General features: G+C 41.0%; 1 protein-coding gene across 9 annotated transcripts in view; it reads left to right on the forward strand.

Moving 5' to 3' along the window:
• FAM172A (family with sequence similarity 172 member A) overlaps nt 1-20,312 on the forward strand; it is a 525,562-nt gene that overhangs the window by 269,223 nt on the left and 236,027 nt on the right. For all 9 annotated transcript variants that reach the window (XR_008847615.1, XR_008847616.1, XM_056538171.1 and 6 more), the window contains exon 8: nt 12,876-12,995. Coding sequence is in view for 7 of the 9 variants with exons in the window: in XM_056538171.1 (XP_056394146.1) it covers nt 12,876-12,995 (120 nt within the window). In the remaining 2 variants the exon portion in view is untranslated. The remainder of the gene's footprint in view (nt 1-12,875; nt 12,996-20,312) is intronic.

The raw sequence follows: 20,312 nt of genomic DNA on the forward strand, positions 1-20,312 counted from the left end.
GTGCTGCACATCTTGTATCTTCACAGCATAGACAAATGCCTTCAGATGACCCCAAAGATAAAAGTCTAAGGGGGTCAGATCGGGAGACCTTGGGGGCCATTCAACTGGCCCACCACGACCAATCCACTTTCCAGGAAACTGTTCATCTAGGAATGCTCGGACCATGGTGCCACACCAACACTTCACAAATATGGATAGTGCCAAACAGATTTAAGGCGCTGCACCCCAATTAGAAACATTCCTCCGCATCAGACCTTTTTTCACCCACCTTCATCACCGGGTACTGGTATTGCCACCCACCACACCACTTTCATGACTCCTGAAGTGCCTGCTGCTACCTCCAGGCTGTCTCAATCTGCCACCATATGTTCTCCTCATTCTGCAGCTACCTCCAGGCTGTGCCATTCATCCACTATATGGTCTCCTCATGCTGCCGCCATCTTCAGACTGTGTCATTCATCGACTATATGGTCTCTTCTTACTGCCGCCAACTTCAGGCTGTGCCATTCAGCTACTATATGTTCTCTCATGCTGCTGCCAACTCCAGGCTATGCCATTCATCCACTATATGGTCTCCTCATGCTGCCGCCACCTCCACGCTGTGTCATTCAGCCACTATATGTTCTTCTCATGCTGCCGCCAACTCCAGGCTGTGCTATTCAGCCACTGTTTGGTCTCCTCATCTTTCCGCCACCTCCAGGCTGTGTCATTCAGCCACTATATGGTCTCCTCATGCTGCCGCCAACTCCAGGCTGTGCCATTCAGCACTATATGGTCTCCTCATGCTGCCTCCACCGCCACACTGTGTCATTCAGCCACTATATGTTCTCATGCTGCTGCCAACTCCAGGCTGTGCCATTTAGCCACAGTATCATCTCCTCATGCTTCCGCAACCTCCAGGCTCAGTCATTCAGCCACTATATGGTCTCCTCTTGCTGCAGCAAACTCCAGGCTGTGTCATTCAGACACTATATATGTTCTCCTCGTGCTGCCACCAACTACAGGCTCTGCCATTCAGCCACTATATGGTCTCTTCATGCAGCCGCCACCTCTATGCTATGTCATTCAGCCACTATATGTTCTCATGCTGCCACCAACTCCGGGCTGTGCCATTCAGCCACTGTATGGTCTCCTCATGCGCCCGCCAGCTCCAGGTTGTGTCATTCAGCCACTATATGGTCTACTCATGCTGCTGGGACATTACATAAAAAAATTATGGTAGCACTAGCTACCATAAATCTTCAATTTAAATTAGAAAATTCATCTTTTAATCTTAACCAAAGAAAAAAGAGAAAAGAGCGATATGCGCCCCTGGTGAAGTATGTATGAAATGGTTGGCAAAAGGTAGGTGGAAACTCACTTACCAGAAGATGTTGCGCTAAGAGCACAACACCTGAGATGACATCAATATAGTAATTGGAGCCTGCAGCCTCAGCTCGTCCGGGTGTAGGTTCGCTGATCCGGTAAAGGAACAATTAAAATATAAAAAATGGAGCTCTCCTTGGCGCTGGTCTCCGGTAAGGCAGTAGGACACGTTTCCATGTCCAAAATGTATTTTATTGCACTAAAAACATGTTTCTGGTCCGAAAAGAACCCTTCCTCAGGTAAGGTGCCTACCTGAGGAAGGGTCCTATTCGGACCAGAAACATGTTGTTTTTAGTGCAATAAAATACATTTTGGACCTGTAAACGTGTCCTACTGCCTTACCGGAGACCAGCACCCAGGAGAGCTCAATTTTTTATATTTTAATTCATCTTTTAATCTTAGGGATTGTGAAGCCCTATGGTCTCCTCATGCTGCTGGGACATTACCTAAACATTTTTATGGTAGCACTAGCTACCACAAATCTTCAATTTAAATTTGAAAATTCATCTTTTAATCTTAGGCATTGTGAGGCCCTATGGTCACCTCATGCTGTTTCCAACTCCAGGCTGTGTCATCCAGCCTTTATATGGTCTCCTCTTGCTACCACCAATTCCAGGCTGTGTCATTCTGCCAGATTATGGTATCCTCATGCTGCTGCCAGCTCTAGGCTCTGTCATTGTGCCACCATGTGACTCCTTGTTAGATTGGGTTTTGTGGTCATACAGTATTAGTTCAAAGTAAACACTGGGACATTAAACTTGAGAATCTAATATAAATCTTAAATTTAAATTAAAAAAAATCTTTTCAAGACTGAGGCTCTATGGTCGTCAACGTCATATTACCTGTGGAATTATTACAAGAATCCAATGAAACAGCTTTGAGCGATAACAATGAACCAAAACTGATTAAATGAAACATTCGCACTTTCACATTCAGGGGGGGTGCTGAGAGGCAGGGGCTGGAACAGGTGGTAAATGGGTAATCAAAATTTTTTAATAAATTCAAATTCAATTAAATAAAAATTACATTAAAAAATCTGCCACATCCAGACGCTTTGCGGCAGTTATTCTAATAGCGATGCCTGTAATCTGCATGTCATACTGAATAACAGTATTATTTCACTAATATAGCACACTCACTATGCATGTAAGGACAAGGCAAAGTGTTCTTCACCCCTACTGGGCCTCTCTGTAGGCCAGAAATAGCCGTTTTTAATAGTGAAAATTCATCAATTTGGCCAAATCAAATTTTTCAGAAATTCACTAATCTCTAGTTATTTTCTGTTTATTTACTGTTAAATATGGTTAGATTTTTTTACGGTGCACTAGAATATGTCAGTAATGTATAAAAAAAAGTGAAAGAAATAATAAACTATTTATAGGGCTACGAGAAGAAGTTGTAAGTCAGAGCACTGCCCATCATGCGGTGGTCATTTAAGTAGCATTTCTAGCTATTAATAAATATAAGATCTGATCCTGCACTTTTTCCCTGTGACTTTTTGTATCCTTTTAATTATAATTCTAATAATTTCTTGGAAGGACAGTGAAAACAAAACAGTAAAAATCCCGTTTGATAAACTCATTGGTTCAGGGGATATTGTAAGAGAAAAAAAAAACAGTGTCATGAATGTGTAATTAAATCTAATGACAAACGGCTCAATCCCGACTAATGTTCCATAGTATAATGCAATCGTTAGGTTAACCACATTGATCTTGAAGCAATGACTATTGCATTGATGTAATTACTTGAAATGTGGACAAGGGGAAAGGTGGATGCAGCTGTGTACACACATGTGTTTACCATCAAATGCCTGTGTTTGGATGGGCAACCACTGATTCACAACAGACCCGATGTAGATACAGTATTCTGCATGTGTAAACATTTGCTCCCAGTGCCAATGAAATCAAAAAAGTTGGCACAATGGTCGCCATTTCACCTCTCTGATTCTGTTATCCCCACTTACTGGAATAGTGCGGACTGTGTTTTGTAAGTGTCTTTTTTTTTTTTCTTCAAATGAGCATCTGCCAACTTCCATCTATGTTTGATTTCTGGTCTGCAAATTTTCTCTATGTGAGATCATAAAAAAGAAATGATGTGTTTTTTCCAGCTAGCAATCGAACATGTGAAACATATTTAAACAGGAAGTACTAACAGAAACTAACAGAGTCCAAGTGGTATAATTTTTATATACAGGACAATCAACCATAACATTAAAACCATTGACAGGTAAAGAGAATATCAATACCTTGTGACAGTGATACCTCCTAAGGAGTGGGATATATAAGGCAGCAAGTGAACAGTCAGTTCTGAAACAAACAGATAAAATGGGCAAGTGTAAGATTCTGAGCAACGTTGACATATTCAAAATTGTGATGGTTGGAGGACTAGGTCATAACATCTCTAAAAATGCAGGGCTTGTATGGTGTTCCCTATATGCTGGAGTTAGTACCTACCAAGGGAGGGGAACCAATAAATTGGCATAAACTATATACAGTGGGGCAAAAAAGTATTTAGTCAGCCATCAATTGTGCAAGTTCTCCCACTTAAAAAGATGAGAGATGCCTTTAAGTTTCATCATAGGTATACCTCAGCTAAGAGAAACAAAAATCCATAAAATCATATTGTCTGATTTTTAAAGAATTAGCAAATTATGGTTTAAAATAAGTATTTGGTCACCTACAAACAAGACTAAATTTAGTAAGTTAATTTGTTTTCCCTTAGTCTCCTCAGCAGCACAATGTGGGGTGTTTCCGCCCCTGTGGGCCAATAGGACCTGGGATTTTTTTTATGAATTTACATAAAAAGTATAAGGACTTCCCCTAAAGACTATGTAAATGCCCTGCTCACATCAGGACAGTGAGTAAATTATAAAGTACAAATAAAACTAATAAGGGAGGGAAGCTTGTGCTGCTGAGGAGACTAAGAAAAAACAAATTAACTTACTAAATTTAGTCTTCCCTAGCATCCCTCAGCAGCACAATGTGGGGATTTAGCAAGAATAACCCCTAGGGAGGGCTCTCCTGCCTTGCAGAACTTAGAATTGTCTTAGCGAAAGTGGTTTCACTAGACAAAAAGGTATCCACTCTATAATGCTTTAAAAAAGTTAAAGGAGAGCTCCAAGTTGCAGACTGGCGTATGTGTTCCAGCGGAACAGAATTACATTCAGCCCAAGAGGTAGAAATCGATCTTGTGGAGTGTGCCCTAGTAAACTCTGGTGCGGCCAACCCTTTGGAAGTGTAGCATAAGTTTATGCATTCGCAAATCCATCTAAAAATGGAAGGTTTAGATGCCTTAGCACCTTTCTTTGACCCTTGATGTAAGACAAGAAGGTTATCAGACTTTCTGAAGGATTTGGTTCTTTTTAGATAAATTCTTAAGCATCTTACCAGATCTAGGGTAACAAGGTCCTTTTGAGAAGATCCAGACTCAAGAGAGAACTGTGGGAGAGAAATGACCTGATTAATATTTGCAAAAGAGGCAACTTTTGGTAGAAAAGATGGAAGAAATCTCAAAAGGACCTTTCCAGATAAGAAAATGGTATAAGGTTCGACCGAAGCTAGAGCCTGGAGTTTACTAACCCTTTTAGCGGTAGTAACAGCCAACAATAGAGTGAGGAACCGAAGTTCCACTTCCTCTAAGGGCTCACTGGGGTTGAGCACAAAATTGTTACAAGACCAACGCCAGATCCCATGGAGCTTCTGGTTTCACGTATCTAGAACGGATCCTAGTGATGGCCTTGATGAAAGACTTTATTACTGGCTCTTGAGTGAGCTATCTTTGTAGAGATACAGATATGGTTGCTAACTGTACCTTAATTGAGATTGGAGATAGTCCTTTATCAAACCCATCTTGCAAAAATTCTAGAATTGATGGAATAGAAGCAGAAGATGAGTCAATATTCTTGGTAGTACACCATCTAAGGAAGATCTTCCTAATTCTAGCATAGGTCTTGTTAGTCGCCTCACTCCTAGAGGGAGGTAATGTCTCAAGAAAACTCTCTGGCTTTCAGCAAGGACCTATCAATCTCCATGCAGTCAGTCTGAGCATTCTGAGGTTGTGGCAGAGCTGAGTGCCCTGAGACACCAGGTTCTGCTTTGGGGGAAGTCTCCAATAAATACCTCTGCTCATCTTATTGAGTTGGGAGAACCAGGATCTCTTGGGCCAAAATGGGTGGAGACGGCCACCTACTGGCATGCTGTCTGAGTCAGAACTGTGGTTTCTTTGAGCTTCTGGCTCTAGAAGAACCTCTTCTCGCTGAACTAGATCCTCTGCCATGTCCAGGGTTCCTGTTCTGTCTAGCTCTCTGTGGAGAACGGTCACGTCTTGACTGACTGTAGCGACCATGAAAGGATCTGTTAGATAACGGGAGGTTCTTTCCCTTCTTGTTGGAGAGCTCCTCCATGATGGTATCCAATTCAGGACCAAATAACTTGCCCGGATTAAATTCCAAGTTGCAAAGAATATATTTGGAGTGGCTGTGTCCAGGCCAGGGTCTTAAATAGAGGGCTCTTCTAGAAGCAGAAGATGAAGCCATATTACGGGCCGCCAACTTCACCTGTTAACAGTTGGCATCATACAGGTAATCCATCCCCAAGTTGATGTACTTGAAGGATCTAAGTATATCCTCTCTACTAACGCCAGAATCTATATCGTCCTGGACCTTGGAGAGGCAAGACTTCAGGGCCCGGATTACATCAAAGGAGGCATTACACTGACTGGAGGATGCAGTATAGGATCGTCTATGGGTTACTTCCATGCGCCGATCCATAGGGTCCTTTAGACATGATCCGTCGTCTGAAGGAATGATGGTTCTTTTTTAAATCTTTGCTATAGCAAAATCAACTTTAGGCAGATTTATCCACTCCTTGGATTTGGACTGGTCCAGAGGGTAGAGAGTCTTGAATCAGCTATTAAGAACCGGCGCCTTCTATGGATTAACCCATTTGGACTTCATGAGTTCCGACACTGTATCGTCCACGGAAAAAACTCTAGGTCCTTTAGATGTAGAAGGAGCCTCCCCTTGATCTGCCGGTGCACCTTCTGTCTGCACAGCCTTAATGAACCTAGGGAATTTTTCATCAGGAAAATACGTCTTTCCCTGCACTCCTCATCTTCAGAACTGGATTATTTAGTCTTATACACTATCCTGATTTCTTCATCAGAATGCATGATGATAGGAATATCGCTTCCTCTAGGTCTCTTGCTTGCAGGAGGGGCAACCGCTAGGGAGTCTTTCAATTCCTTAATGGAACCAAAGACAAATTCTTTGACCCAAACAATCATATCCTGCATGGATGGTTCCTGGTTTGGTGGTAGTCTGGGATGACAAAAAGGACAGATGGGGTAATCATACCCATCAGGTAGAGTAACCTTACAGGAACTGCATTCCAGGTGTCTGTGCTTATGGGAAGATTTCCCACGAGGCTCTCTATGCCCTCCAGACCCTCCAGATTCCATAGATGACATCTAAGGCAAATAACATATATAAAGAAAAAAATCAATATCAAGCACAAAGAAACTATAAGAAAAACTCCCCTGGAAGAAAACACCTACAATTAAGAAATAGTAAACTCTCAGGCAATAGTAGTACACAGAATACAATGACCCAATACCACCTAGTATGGCTCCAAGATACTGAGCCAAACCAAGAGGGGGTTAAAATAGGCGCAAATTTCCTGTCACGGACCCAACTATGAAAAAGCTAAAACATACTAGAAATGTAAGGAGTAGGTAAGTAAGGCTCCTGAATGCAGGTAATTATAAAACTATAGCCTGCAGAAATAGCCCCCCAATTCCCATCGCCACGGCCACATAGAAGGAGAAACGTGCTTCATCTAACACTGCCTCTGGTCTCCGGCAAGATGGTGCCTCACCGGAAGCGAATCTGAGGCCCTAGAGCTCTGGCCCGCGGCTTCGGGTCTTCAGAACAATGGCGGTGCGCAACGGAACCGAGAGAGAGATGTACCTAAGAAAAAGAAAAATAAAGTGAGAAAAGGGGAGCTTAGGAGCATCCGTGCTGACATAAGGACAAAAAACTCACTGTCCTGATTTGAGCAGGGTGTTTATATAGTTTTTAGGGGAGGTCCTTATACTTTTTATTTAAATTCATTAAAAAATCCCAGGTCCTATTGGTTCACAGGGGTGGAGACACCCCACATTGTGCTGCTGAGGGACGCTAGGGAAGCAAGATTTCTGGCTCTCACAGACCTGTAACTTCTTCTTTAAAGGAAAACTGTCAGATATTTTCTCCTGCACTATCTAAAGATACTGATGGATAGTGCGGGAGACGCTGATTCCAATGAGCCCTACCTTGCAGCTAACTGGCGCGGACGTCAGCGGGATGAATTTTCATAAGCGGCACTGACGTCAGTGCCAGTTAGCTGCAGAAGCCCCGTCCGTGCCAGTTACAGCAAGTTTTCCACATAGAATAAAACTACAATTTCTGGTGAATGGCCGGGCGGATCCGGGCAAGGTAGGGCTCATTGGAATTAGCGTCTTCCGCACTATCCATCAGTACCTTTGGATAGTGTGGGAGAAAATATCTGACAGTTTTCCTTTGAGTCTCCTCTGCGCACCACTCATTACCTGTGTTAATGGCACCTATTTTAACTTATCAATATAAAAGGCACCTGTCCACAACCTCATCAGTCACACTCCAAACTCCACTATGGCCAAGACCAAAGAGCTGTCGATGCCAGAAACAAAATTGTAGACCTGCACCAGGCTGGAAAGACTGAATCTGTAATAGGCAAGCAGCTTGGGAGCAATTATTAGAAAATGGAAGAAATACAAGACCACTGATAATCTCCCTCAGTCTGGGAATCCATGGTGTCAAAATGATCACAAGAACGGTGAGCAAAAATCCCAGAACCACACAGGGGGGGGGGGGGGACTAGTCAATGACCTGCAGAGAGAGAGCTGGGACCAAAGGCTACAATCAGTAACACACTATGCCGCCAGGGACTCAAATCATACAGTGCCAGACATGTACCCCTGCTTTAGCCAGTACATGTCTGGGCCTGTCTGAAGTTTGCTAGAGACCATTTGGATGATCCAAAGAGTATTGGGAGAACGTCATATGGTCAGATAAAACCAAAGTAGAACTTTTTTTTTTAAACTCAACTCGTCGTGTTTGGAGGAGAAAGAATGCTGAGTTGTATCCAAAGAACATCATACCTACTGTGAAGCATGGGGGTGGAAACATCATGCTTTGGGGCTGTTTTTCTAAGGGAAAAGTGAAAACCTCCTTCCATCATCAAATGCATTGAAGATGAAATGTTGCTGGGTCTGTCAACATGACAATGCTCCCAAACGCACCGCCCGGGCAACGAAGGAGTGGCTTTGTCAGAAGCATTTCAAAGTTCTGGAGTGGCCTAGCCAGTCTCCAGATCTCAACCCCATAGAAAATCTTTGGAGGGAGTTGAAAGTCCGTGTTGCCCCCCAACAGCCCCAAAACATTGCTGCTCTAGAGGAGATCTGCATGGGGTAATGTGCCAAAATACCAGCAACAGTGTGGGAAAACCTTGTGAAGACTTACAGAAAACTTTTGATCTCGGTCATTGCCAACAAAGGGTATTGAGATGAACTTCTGTTATTGACCGAATACTTATTTTACACCATAATTTGCAAATAAATTCTTTAAAAATAAGACAATGTGATTTTATGTATTTTTTTTCTCATTATGTCTCTTATAGTTGAGGTATTCCTATGATGAAAATGACAGGCCTTTCTAATCTTTTAAAGTGGGAGAACTTGCACAATTGGTGGCTGACTAAATACTTTTTTTTTGCCCCACTGTATGACTATAACTTAAACAGCTGAAGCACAACCACTGTAGAAGCCTTGTGGCAAAACCAGCCAGACGCAGCCAGGTCTTTTTTTTTTTTCTTCTCAGCATGACGTAGCTGTCCTGCTCACAGCAACATATGAACATCAGCTTGGGACTCTACTCTGCCCACTGGACAAAAATTAGACCACAAAGATGGCTGCAATGGTAGTATGACTTAAACCATCTGGTCACCAGTTACTCCACTCACCAGGCTATACTCTAGTAATACATTGCGAAGGTGCACCTGCCTTCTTCATCAGATATACATAATGAAGAAATCAGAATTGCCTTCAAAATGTGTTTTATTCCAATCAAGCAGTATGTGTTTATATTCACCAGTGGAGTAATTGGTGACCAGACTGTTAGATGACACTAACAATGTGTTTATCTGTAGGCATTGCCAGTGCCTTTATGGTTTTGTTTTTGTCCGGAGAGCTGAGAAGAGTCCCAGCTCAAGGTTTCTATAAACTGCTGAAAAAGTTAATGCTGGCTATGACAGAATATCAGAACACACAATGCATAACAGTGTAGTGTGTAGCTACAGACCAGTCAGAGTGCCCATTCACATCCACCTCCATACTAACGTGGTTGTGCCTGTTACTGCAGCTAACCCCCATCTGTTGAACACTTTCATAGACACATTCATATTGTCTCAAGAAAAGCTTTCAATAACTGAAACCTAATAAGACAAATTTTTACAAAATCACAATGTATATTTAAAATCAGGAAAAAATAGGAAAAATCTGAGCAAGGTAAAATATTAACTTTGTCTTCTGTTTTTTAAACATTGAGAGGCATCTGTACAGATTTCTTCCTTTCTTCCCACTACCTAGCATCACACTTGTACAATTACAAGGATTATCCCTTCCCAAAGTTTCGTGCATCCGGTCTGCAGAAGAGAATCGGTCACATTTGGCAATAGTACAGGAAGTATGTGAACCTGTCACAGCAAGCAGTCTCAAAGGGCGACTGCTTTGCAGCAGCTAATTAACCTTAGGAAATAATTACACAAATATGCAAATGTTGTTTAGATAATTCCATGTGTTATCAGCGCAGGTAGTCCATCATAAATGCAGACCTTGGAGTGCCTAGATGTTAGAAGCTGCACTGGTCGATAAGGCTTTGTCTATTGCATTACTTTAACTTGGTATTTAACAATTAATGACTGTAATATTGCGTTAGTAAATTCTAATGGTTGTCCTTTAGAGGCAGCAGAACATAATAATATATTCTCCCTGCTAATCTAGGTGCAGTAATGTCAGCAATGTAATAACTTCTTGCATTTTTTACAGCCTTTAAAGAAAAACATATAAACATTTAAGAATTATCGAACAATGTCTTTAATAACTTCATTTTTCTAGTGTAAAATGTGGCCGTCTGTAGACTTGTGGCTTGCAAATATTTAATTCCAAATATGTTATTTATGCAGAAAGCCATGTTATTTTTCTCTCCCCAAACATCCATTAATAAATGGATCTTCATGATGATACACTGGTTTGGTAAAGCGGGATTGTACATGATTCATGGGGCTGAAAGAGTTTCTGTTATCGTTTCTGTGGAGGAAAGCATTTTCTGTTGGATGTTGCTTTTCTGTTGCTTTTCTTACTTCTATTGAATTCATTCTGCAGGGTCAGGGACTTAACTAGAATTCACAGGGCCCCATAACAAAATTGGTTTTACCCTCACTACCTAGTGGGTAGCACATCTTAGTATTCTTCTCTTATGTAAAGATAGTCTTCCTTGTTTATACTTATGCAGGTTCATGGGCATAACTAGAATTCATAGGACCCCATAACAAAATGAGATGGGTCATCACTGCCCAGTTGCTGGCATGTCTCATTATTTCTCCTTCTGGTTCTGAGTCTAAGCTAGAATTCGTAGGGCCCCATAACAAAATGAGATTGGCCCTCACCACCTAGTAGATGGCATGTTTCAGAAGTTCTCCTCAAAGTTTAGGTGCTTAACTAGAGTTCATAGGGCCCCATAACAAAATAAGGTTTAACCCCAATACCCAGTACATAGCCCATCTCAGAATTCCTCCATTATGTATAGATAGTCTTCTTTGTTTATACTCATCCAGGTTCAGGGGCATAACTAGAATTCATAGGCCCCATACCAAAATCAGATGGACCATCGCCACCTACTAACTGGATTCAGCAGCACAGATAGCAATAAGTGTACACATACAGTAATAGCACCATATAATAGAGAGCCCATGAAGTATAAAAACCCAAACCAACTTATCAACAAAAAGGAGCATTGTTCTTGCATTTGTGTATACTTCTCAATTTGTAGGCCCCATAAGCAGTATTCAGACCTTCATTACTATGCACATTACATCTCTGTAAGTTCTCCTTTGCTGTGGCATAAGTAAAGGGACTTTTCTGGTTTAGAAAATGTTTTGTTTAATGTCCATAGGCTTAATATGAAATTGATGCAGATCAGACCCCTACATGTTGGCACTGCAAGTTGCTGTGAAATGTTTTAGTCCTTTGGTTATAATACACCTGTGATGAACTTCTGCATCTCTTTTCTGTTTGTTGCATACATCTATCTAGTTGGCACATGGCCACTTTTGTTTTGTTTTAATTTTTTTGCGCATTTTGTGCTAATTCTCAAATAGACATTCTTCACAGTGTTGTCTTGCACTACACCATTTATCCTTTTCAACATGCAGTGGTCATTTAATTATTAATTGCCTACAAAGAAAAAAGGGGCTCAACCACAATATTGGAAATGGGGTTCTACTTTCAGTGAAAGTATGTACAACCTATCCCAGAAAAGCAACCACTGAATATAAAGTGCACACCACTTAATTGACAATTAGAACACATTTTTATTCCATATCAAAAACGACATACATAAATGGTCGCAAGGACAATTAAAAACATTAAAATTGCTCACTAAGAGCCACAACACTACCTCGGAGCAGGGCCATGTAAAACAGTGTGTATAATAAGGTTATGGATGCTCTGCATATTGCTAATGTATTAAACAAGATATAAAAAATCAAATATATTCAAGGCATATGAATAAGCTTATCAAAAAATTATATCAATTTACACATAGTCTAGCCCAGATTCAAAAGGATAAACATAAGCATCCCATACTACAAGCATAACAGACCAAGCAGGAGCCAGCGATACAGATGATGGAGCAGGAACGAGGCCACAGGAACCCCAACGCGTTCCATCGCAAGCGACTTCCTCAGTAGTGTCGCTTGCAACGGAACGCGTGGGATTCCTGTGGCCCCGTTCCTGCTCCATCATCCTTATCGCTGGCTCCTGCTTGGTTTGCTATGATTAGATTATGGGATGCTTATGTTCATCATTTTGATTCTGGGCTAGACTATGTGTAAATTAATATTATCTTTTGATAATCTTATTCATATTACAGCCTTGAATATATTTGATTTTTTATATCTTGTTTAATACATTAGCAATATGTAGAGCATCCATAACCTTATTATAAACACTGTTTTACATTTATGCAGCATAGCAATTGGGAGCCTTGTGTATCATTTACCATCATATAGCAGGACGGGGTTATACCTCGGTAGTGGGGGTTCATGGCCCTGCTCCGAGGTAGTGTTGTGGCTGTCAAGCAACTGTCAAAGTGCAAAATAAAAAAAAAGTTATTTATTGTTTGGGGTTTACCACTTTTTTTTGTACTTTTCTTGCAGGAGAATGGCAGCCCTGAGGAGCATGCATTATATGTATGGGACAACTTCATTTCTAAAGCACCTGCTGAAAATGTGTTTTTTGTTGCACACAGCTACGGGGGACTCGCTTTTGTGGAGCTGGTAAGATATATTTACAATTTGGTGGCCCTTTGCTACCATGATTCGTTGGCCACATATCCTCTATTACACAGCTGTTGAGCAATGTTTTTATTGACATGTCAAAATTATATGGTTAGCCGATAAACAAGCATTTTCCTGTTTATTTGCTGATTGCTGGTTCTGTTACGCAGGACAATTCAGTGGCCACAGTGGCAATAACCATACGATCACCATAGTAAAAGTAAGTCATGGTGCACCTACTATCTAACCCTTTAAAGTTGCAGCCAGTTTTAGTTTTTTTCACATTCTAAGAGCCGAGCCAGTACTCTTTTATTTTTCTGTCAACAGAGCCATATGGGAGCTTGTTTTTTGCGGGACCAGTTGTAATGTTGAGTGTCATATTTCATTTTACCATATAATGTATTGTGGTATATTTAAATGGAAAAATATGCCTGCGGCAAGAAGCTGCAGGCTGACAGGGTGAGGAGGACGTGCCTGGAATCACTGCAAGTTTAGAAGATGGGCATACCGCTATGCTAACGCAGGCTGCAAGTGGCAAGATGACTTGACACAGCCAGCCACAGAGACACAGTGACTGTATCATTGTTAAAGAGGTACTCAGGGATACAAAAACGTATCCCCTATCCTTGGTCAGGCCTATCTCCTATACAGTGCTACGACTCTCCTTCTAAAATAAGGGTGTCAACCACCACACAAAACGGCGGCCATCACGCCCCCGCAATGCAGCCCTATGGAGAGCCAGAGATTGCCAAGTGCAGCGCTTCAGCACTTTGTGTGGTGGTTGTTACGCCCCATTCAGAAGGAAAGCTGGGGCCCGTGCAGGGCAGGAGATTGCGGGGGGTTCCAGAACCTGGACACCCCACAATCTGACAATTAGCCCCTATCCATAGGGGAGGGGATATGTTTTTGTATCCCACCATTCTCCTTTAAGACTAGATCCACTTTAGCTCAGGGACCATCGAGCTTAGCATGCCTGCAATTGATGGTGAAGGTGCAACTGCTATTCCCATGATATTACTATATCATACTGTTATGGTAACTCCTGTAAAATTCTAAGTTCTTATGACATGAAAGTACATCGTGATTAGGTCTAGTAATACCTGTGACTATAAGAAATTTAAAAACTTTCTCTAGTACCAAAAGTCAAATTACAATTGATGACAGGGACTAGGGGGATGCAGCTGCAGTTTCAGGCATAGGACAAAAACCTGATGTTTAAAGACACGATCTATGAAGGAACACATAGATAGGGTGATCAGCTGATCAGGAAAGACGGCTCTAGAGAATCAGCTAAAAATGTACTGTTAATTCAATAGCTCACACCATAAACATGCTGTAATTTCACTGTTAATCTTTGCTTTTAAATGTTCAATATCAATATAAATTAGTGTTTTTAAATACTGACCTAATAGACCCCCTACAGCATAGAATAGTTACTTTTTCAGCTTATTGGGTACGTAAGGAGCAAACATCAGATTCAATGAATGTTATTACGGTCTTCAGCTTTTGGGAACACCAAAGTAGCAAGAAATTTGAAAATGTAACCTGGTGTCAAAGTACCTCCACATTAGCAAGGACAACAGTAAATATAAAAAGAAGATGCTATTAATATCTCCTTTATGCATGTCCTATGTGATGTGATTGAGACAAGGGACTGTTCATAAGATATTGCCGCTGACAATGAAATCTTTAGTAATAATGGTATTCTGGATACGGACAGCTGATAACAAAGAGACAGGACAGGCGAGACTCCTGGAGTATTTGGTGCCACTAAGCAATTATCTTTAACCTGCAGCAAGTATTATTCCCTTAAACTGCAGGGAAAATAAATATCTTATCTCTTTCAACCATACTTCTCGCTGAATCAACTTTATTTTTTGTACCTAACTTTATTATGTTGTTTAATTGTTGCTTAGTTGCTAGCGGGATGCAGAGTATTACCGTAGGCTTACAGTGTTTCTTCTCTTCATTGTTCTAAAACGCTAAACAAAATTCTTTTAACTTGCTTTCAGTTTACGATTTTTTTTTTTCATCTTCTTTATGATTAAAAAGAATGGACAGTTGTCCATGGAGGAACAATGCTCCAGCTGACATTCTATAAAGACTGTGGACAAGAACATGAAATAGATTGTAACATCTCTTAGAATTAGAGCTGAGTACAGAACATGAATATGCAAGGGAATAGGTTAGTGCTCGGCATCAAAGGGGCACTCTCGGACCTCATGGTTACCAGAATAAGTCAAGGATGCTACAGGCAGAAAAAAACATGTCATTTTGTAATCTTTGCTACCACAGCTGCACTGCTTTACATGATCATATCCTCCAGTGGATGCTATCATGTGTGCTGTGGTGTAATTTACAGAAATCCCAGGATGCAATCTCCCATGGCTTTCTTTTGGAGAATGCAGTCCTTTCTGTTACGTGGTCACTATAACTGGGGGTATTTGCGTGCAGTACAACAACACCAAATTTTTCCTGCTTCCTTGGTAAATTTGGTAACCTGGGTTTCCAAAATACACAATTTTTAAGGTGGTCTGTACTGAAGAAATTGCCTGGCATTAGAACAAACAAGGTTGCTTTTCACCCAAAACTGCTCCACACCTGTTGATGAGTTATGTCTGGTATTGCATCTTTTGAAGCAAATACCAATACCACATACAACCTGTATCTCCCTCTAGTTCTGGACAACCCCTTAAAGATGGTTCTCACATGACAGACATATAAGTTAGGGCCCAGACACACTACAGAATTTCCAGTTGGAGAAATTCTGCTCATATATTCCAGTGCAACAACCTCCCATTGTTTTTGTTGTGATTCTGCTGTACTGTGCATACTACAGAATTTCTACACCAGAACTTTTGCTCTGGAAATTCCGGATTTATTATGATCTACCTGGGATTAAAAGTCCTGTGGCAAAAAGTGAACTTATGTAGTGCTGCCTTTTATTTAAAAAAAACAAAAAAAAAGTATTTTTCTAAACATAAAACTTAAATTTTTTTTAGGGGGTTACTTATTCCTCTGCAGTCGAGTAATATGATCTCATCATTAGCCTGCTTCCTATTGCCTATGTATTGGTGATGTTTGTGTGCTGCTTATATATGGAGAACGACTGAATTACTTATTTATATAGAGCTATTTATAATTGATATATTTCTGTGCTTGCACAGACTGAGCTGCACAAGCATCCCAACATTGTGCTTAGGGTAGTGAGATAAAGCTGTCCTTTCAGAACACTCATTTTTGAGGTTAGAAGTACAGAAACAGTGTTGGTTCCATGGGCGTTACAGAAGTTTTTTTTATTTTTATTTTTTATTATGTTTTGTAATTTAATGGTTCCATTCCCTTTGGAATTCTCCGAGAAGGAAGAGATAAACTTCTTAATATCAGCAAAAAGCTGGTGAGTGCAAGAAAAACATTAATGCCATTTGGGAACTGAAGGCAGCTGTTAATAATCCTTTCCACAATGCACAGTACATGTGCTGGAGGCTTTGAATGCTGGAATGGATAAGGATGCACTCAATTGTTGTATCATGTTAAAAACTGTGTAAAGTTAGGTTTTTGTTGGAGGAAATCGTAACAGCGGGCAAAGAAGAATGCTGGCATCCACCATCCACATGACTTCATCACATGGCTGTCAAGTGTTGTCAGTTAAATGCTGAATAATAAAAAAGAAAAGCTTGCGAAAGATGTCAAACAGAAAATCTTTTTGCCTTTTATTATTGTTCAAGGAGTATGAAAAAAAAAAAAAAATCCTGGAAAGAACAAGACCCGTACTACAGGGAAAATGTTTAGCCACCTATATCCATTGACCTCCATGTTTGCTACATTTTGACCTGCGGTCATCATCAGGTCGCTGAAATAGCTTTGATCTGAAGGATGTTGTTGGGATGGGGGAGCCTGTTTTTTGTAAGATCTACATAAACAATACCACTCTCTTTTGTCTACATAAAGTAATTCTGTAACAAAGCTGGATGTGGATCCTCCACCTGTGTAGCTGATGACTCGGACCGTATCGGGGAGCGGAGTCTAAGGTGCCGCCGGTCTTCACCAGAGCCCGCCACAAGGCAGGATGGGCTTGCCACGGCAGGCAACACCCAGGTCGCTACCCCCGACACAGCTCGACCACACAGGTTACTGGGCAAGGCGAGTTAACGAAGGAAGAAGCAGTAACGTAGTCAATGTAGCAGAAGGTCAAGGCAGGCGGCAAAGGTTCGTAGTCAAAAACATAGCAGGAAGGTCTGGATACACGGGTATGACAAAACAGGCAATAGGAATGCTTTCTCTCAGGCAATAGGCACTGAAGATCTGGCAGGGAAATGTGGGAGGTGCAGACGACTTATCAGGTGTATTCACTAATTATGGGCATTCTGGGCCTTCAAATTTCAGAGCTCCGGCACGCACGCGCCCTAAGGGACGGAGACGTGCGTGCCGGAGCTGAGAGACAGGAGGAGCAGAGTGAGGTAAGAGAAGGGCCGGGATTCGCATGTGGGCACGTACCGCGAAGCGAATCCCGGCCCCGCAGGGACACTGCGCTCACGACTGGTGCTTGAGGCTGGAGCAGTGTGTAACAAATGCATTTTCAAATTTTTGTTAAAATATTTTTCTGAAATCATAGGCTGCATTATGGACTGTTCACGTGTCGGATTAAAATCTGACGTGAATTTTTCTGTCAGAGATCTACATTTATTCCTCAGATTTCTGCCATGCACATGCAGTTTGAAGTGTCGTTGATCCACATGAAAATTATCCCCATTGTCATTTAATGCGGACAAATTTTAGGATTTTACATGTGAAATCTGTAGCATTCTACTTATTTACGCAGTGGATTATTTTCTGTGGAAATGAAAATCTGCATAAAAAATGTCCATTGCATTAAAACAAGATTACAGGAAGCCCATTCATATGCATGGAGTGTAGATGGTCAGTGGATCTCATTCAGAATCTACTGTACTGTAGGATACAAGCCAAAATGCACATGAAACCCAGAACGTGCATTCAAGGCCTAACTGAAAAGTTCTGAGGCCTCATTTTTACACACAGTTTGTGACTTTTTGCATTTCCGCACAACTTTTTAGAAAAAGTGGATGAGCCTTAGTAGACAGGAACACTGCTTTTTCACAGCCTAGCAGATTTATCATAACTTGCACAAGATATTGGCATATGTTATGTCAGAAATCTACTACAGCTCAAGACAGGTGCATGGACTGTGCATGAGATGCACCAAATTTATTACTAGACTTGCGCTTATTAATAAATCTGATGCATCTTAAAGGAGTATTCCGGCATTTACATATAAAATCATGTTACTGGGGACATAAAAAATAATAATAAAGCCATACTTGCCTAACTCCATCCCCAGCAGCTTCCATTGTTCTTCTTCTGGTCCTTCAAAGCTTCTGCCTTCTTCTTGTTTCTAAGATGAGCACTCTGTGCAGGACCTATTCACTCCAGTCACTGGGACCAACTAGGGACTGGGCTTAGGTAAGTATGTCTTTTATTTTTCTTTGCAATGGCAGCTTTCTTTTACTTAACATTTTAACATTTATGTAACTTTAAAGCATCGGTTAAAAAGCAGACAGTGAAGTTGCAAGTGGTAACAGTGCAGCTTAAGGCCTCATAAGAAGCAGTCATATTAAAGGGGTACTCCGCTGCTCACGAGCTCCTGGCGGCGGCTCCAGAGTTCGGAACAGTTTGTTCCAAACACTAAGTAGAGGAGTACCCCTTTAAAGCTTAGAACTTGAATAGTGAAAAAAATATGCACTTTGATTATAGGGTTTGTCAGGGACCAAGCAGCCATCTTTGGAACATCGTGTATGGAGAGTGGTGTGTGTTAGGCAGCAGGAAGGGAGTTATCCTGATTGATGGAGACTAAGGAACTCACCAAGTGGTCACCATGTTTTCACGGAACCCAACGAGAAGGGACTAAATGTTCAGACATAGAGCAATAGGAAGCTAAAGTAAAACTAATGTCACTAAATATATTTTTGTAACAGATCTTATAGAAGTATGAACTTTTTCACTGAAGTACTTCTTTAAAGCCATTCCAATCAAATTGTGGGAAAAAAAATGTACTCTAGCGGTTAACAATATGATATTAATACATTTTGATTAAAAACACTAATATTTTTTTCAGTTTTAGTCTTTAGGTTTAGCTCACAGCATAGAAAGCCAGCAGATTTTATTGAGTGGTGAGATTTAGTATAGAATAGCTATGAAAAAGTAGTTGATGTTCCGTGAATATACTACTTGGTAAAAGTAGTAATTTTCTTTTGTTATAACTGCACATTGGATCATGTGAATGTATTGTACAGTACGTCATGTATCTTTTCCGGCCCATAAGAAATCTCACACTTGAAGTATACTGATTGATCACATGTAGACCTTTCCCTCAGACTTTCTATTAACCCAATGCTTGCCAAGACAAAGAGCTCAAATAACTAACTACCACTTAAAAGATTTAAAAGTCAGGACTTACAGGCACAACAGATGACCAAAGTGTCACCACGTCTTTGCTTGTCTCTCTCATCACACTGGTGGACATGTCTCCACTTTTGTTCCTCTTTCATAATAAGCCACACAGATGTTTCAAAACAAGCCTTGACTTCTGACCTTAAGGTTGCGGAGGTCATGCTGCTCAGGGCCTGTGAAATTATCACAAGCTGAGTTAAAGTTTTTCCCCATCGCATGAAGTGGCCAGTAAGTAAGAAGTAGAAAAGGAGCTTTGTCAAGGAGACAAGATGGTCTCAGTCAGGGTTGGCTTCTGTAGAGCGCATACACTGCAGGAGGTGCATGCTTGGAAGGAAGAATATAATATAACCACAGGCACATCACATATCTGTCATGCGAACCAAGATCTGAGTAGTATATTTACTTAATATGCCTTTTGTCAGAATGTAATAGGAGTAGAACGTATGTGTTTATATAGACTCTTAAATGGGGCTCCAGGGCTAAAAATCACCTTGTAAATATCTGCCCTTAGAACTGGCCATGTGTGACTCCTCTATTATACACTTGAGTTTCTTGTTAACTTGTTCACTTTTCACACACTGCTGGTCCGGTGTGGGATGCCAGATTATAAATATGTTGTTTTTAGATCTAGTGTCAGTGGCTGAGAAGAACCTATCACAGGGAAACATCTCCTTTTTTCACGGAAGAGCGGTTATGATGATCCATTCATGAGCATTGAGTAGAGATTCTCATTTTGGGGAATGTATACCTGATTCAGTCCTCAGTATGTAATTGTAAAAGCAGTAGGACAGGCCTCACTTAATGCCTTCCAGATACCTTGTCAGTTTTGGATTTAACATTTTTATTGCA

Source organism: Hyla sarda, chromosome 1 (assembly GCF_029499605.1).
Source record: "Hyla sarda isolate aHylSar1 chromosome 1, aHylSar1.hap1, whole genome shotgun sequence".
In the NCBI taxonomy this organism is placed as follows: domain Eukaryota; kingdom Metazoa; phylum Chordata; class Amphibia; order Anura; family Hylidae; genus Hyla; species Hyla sarda.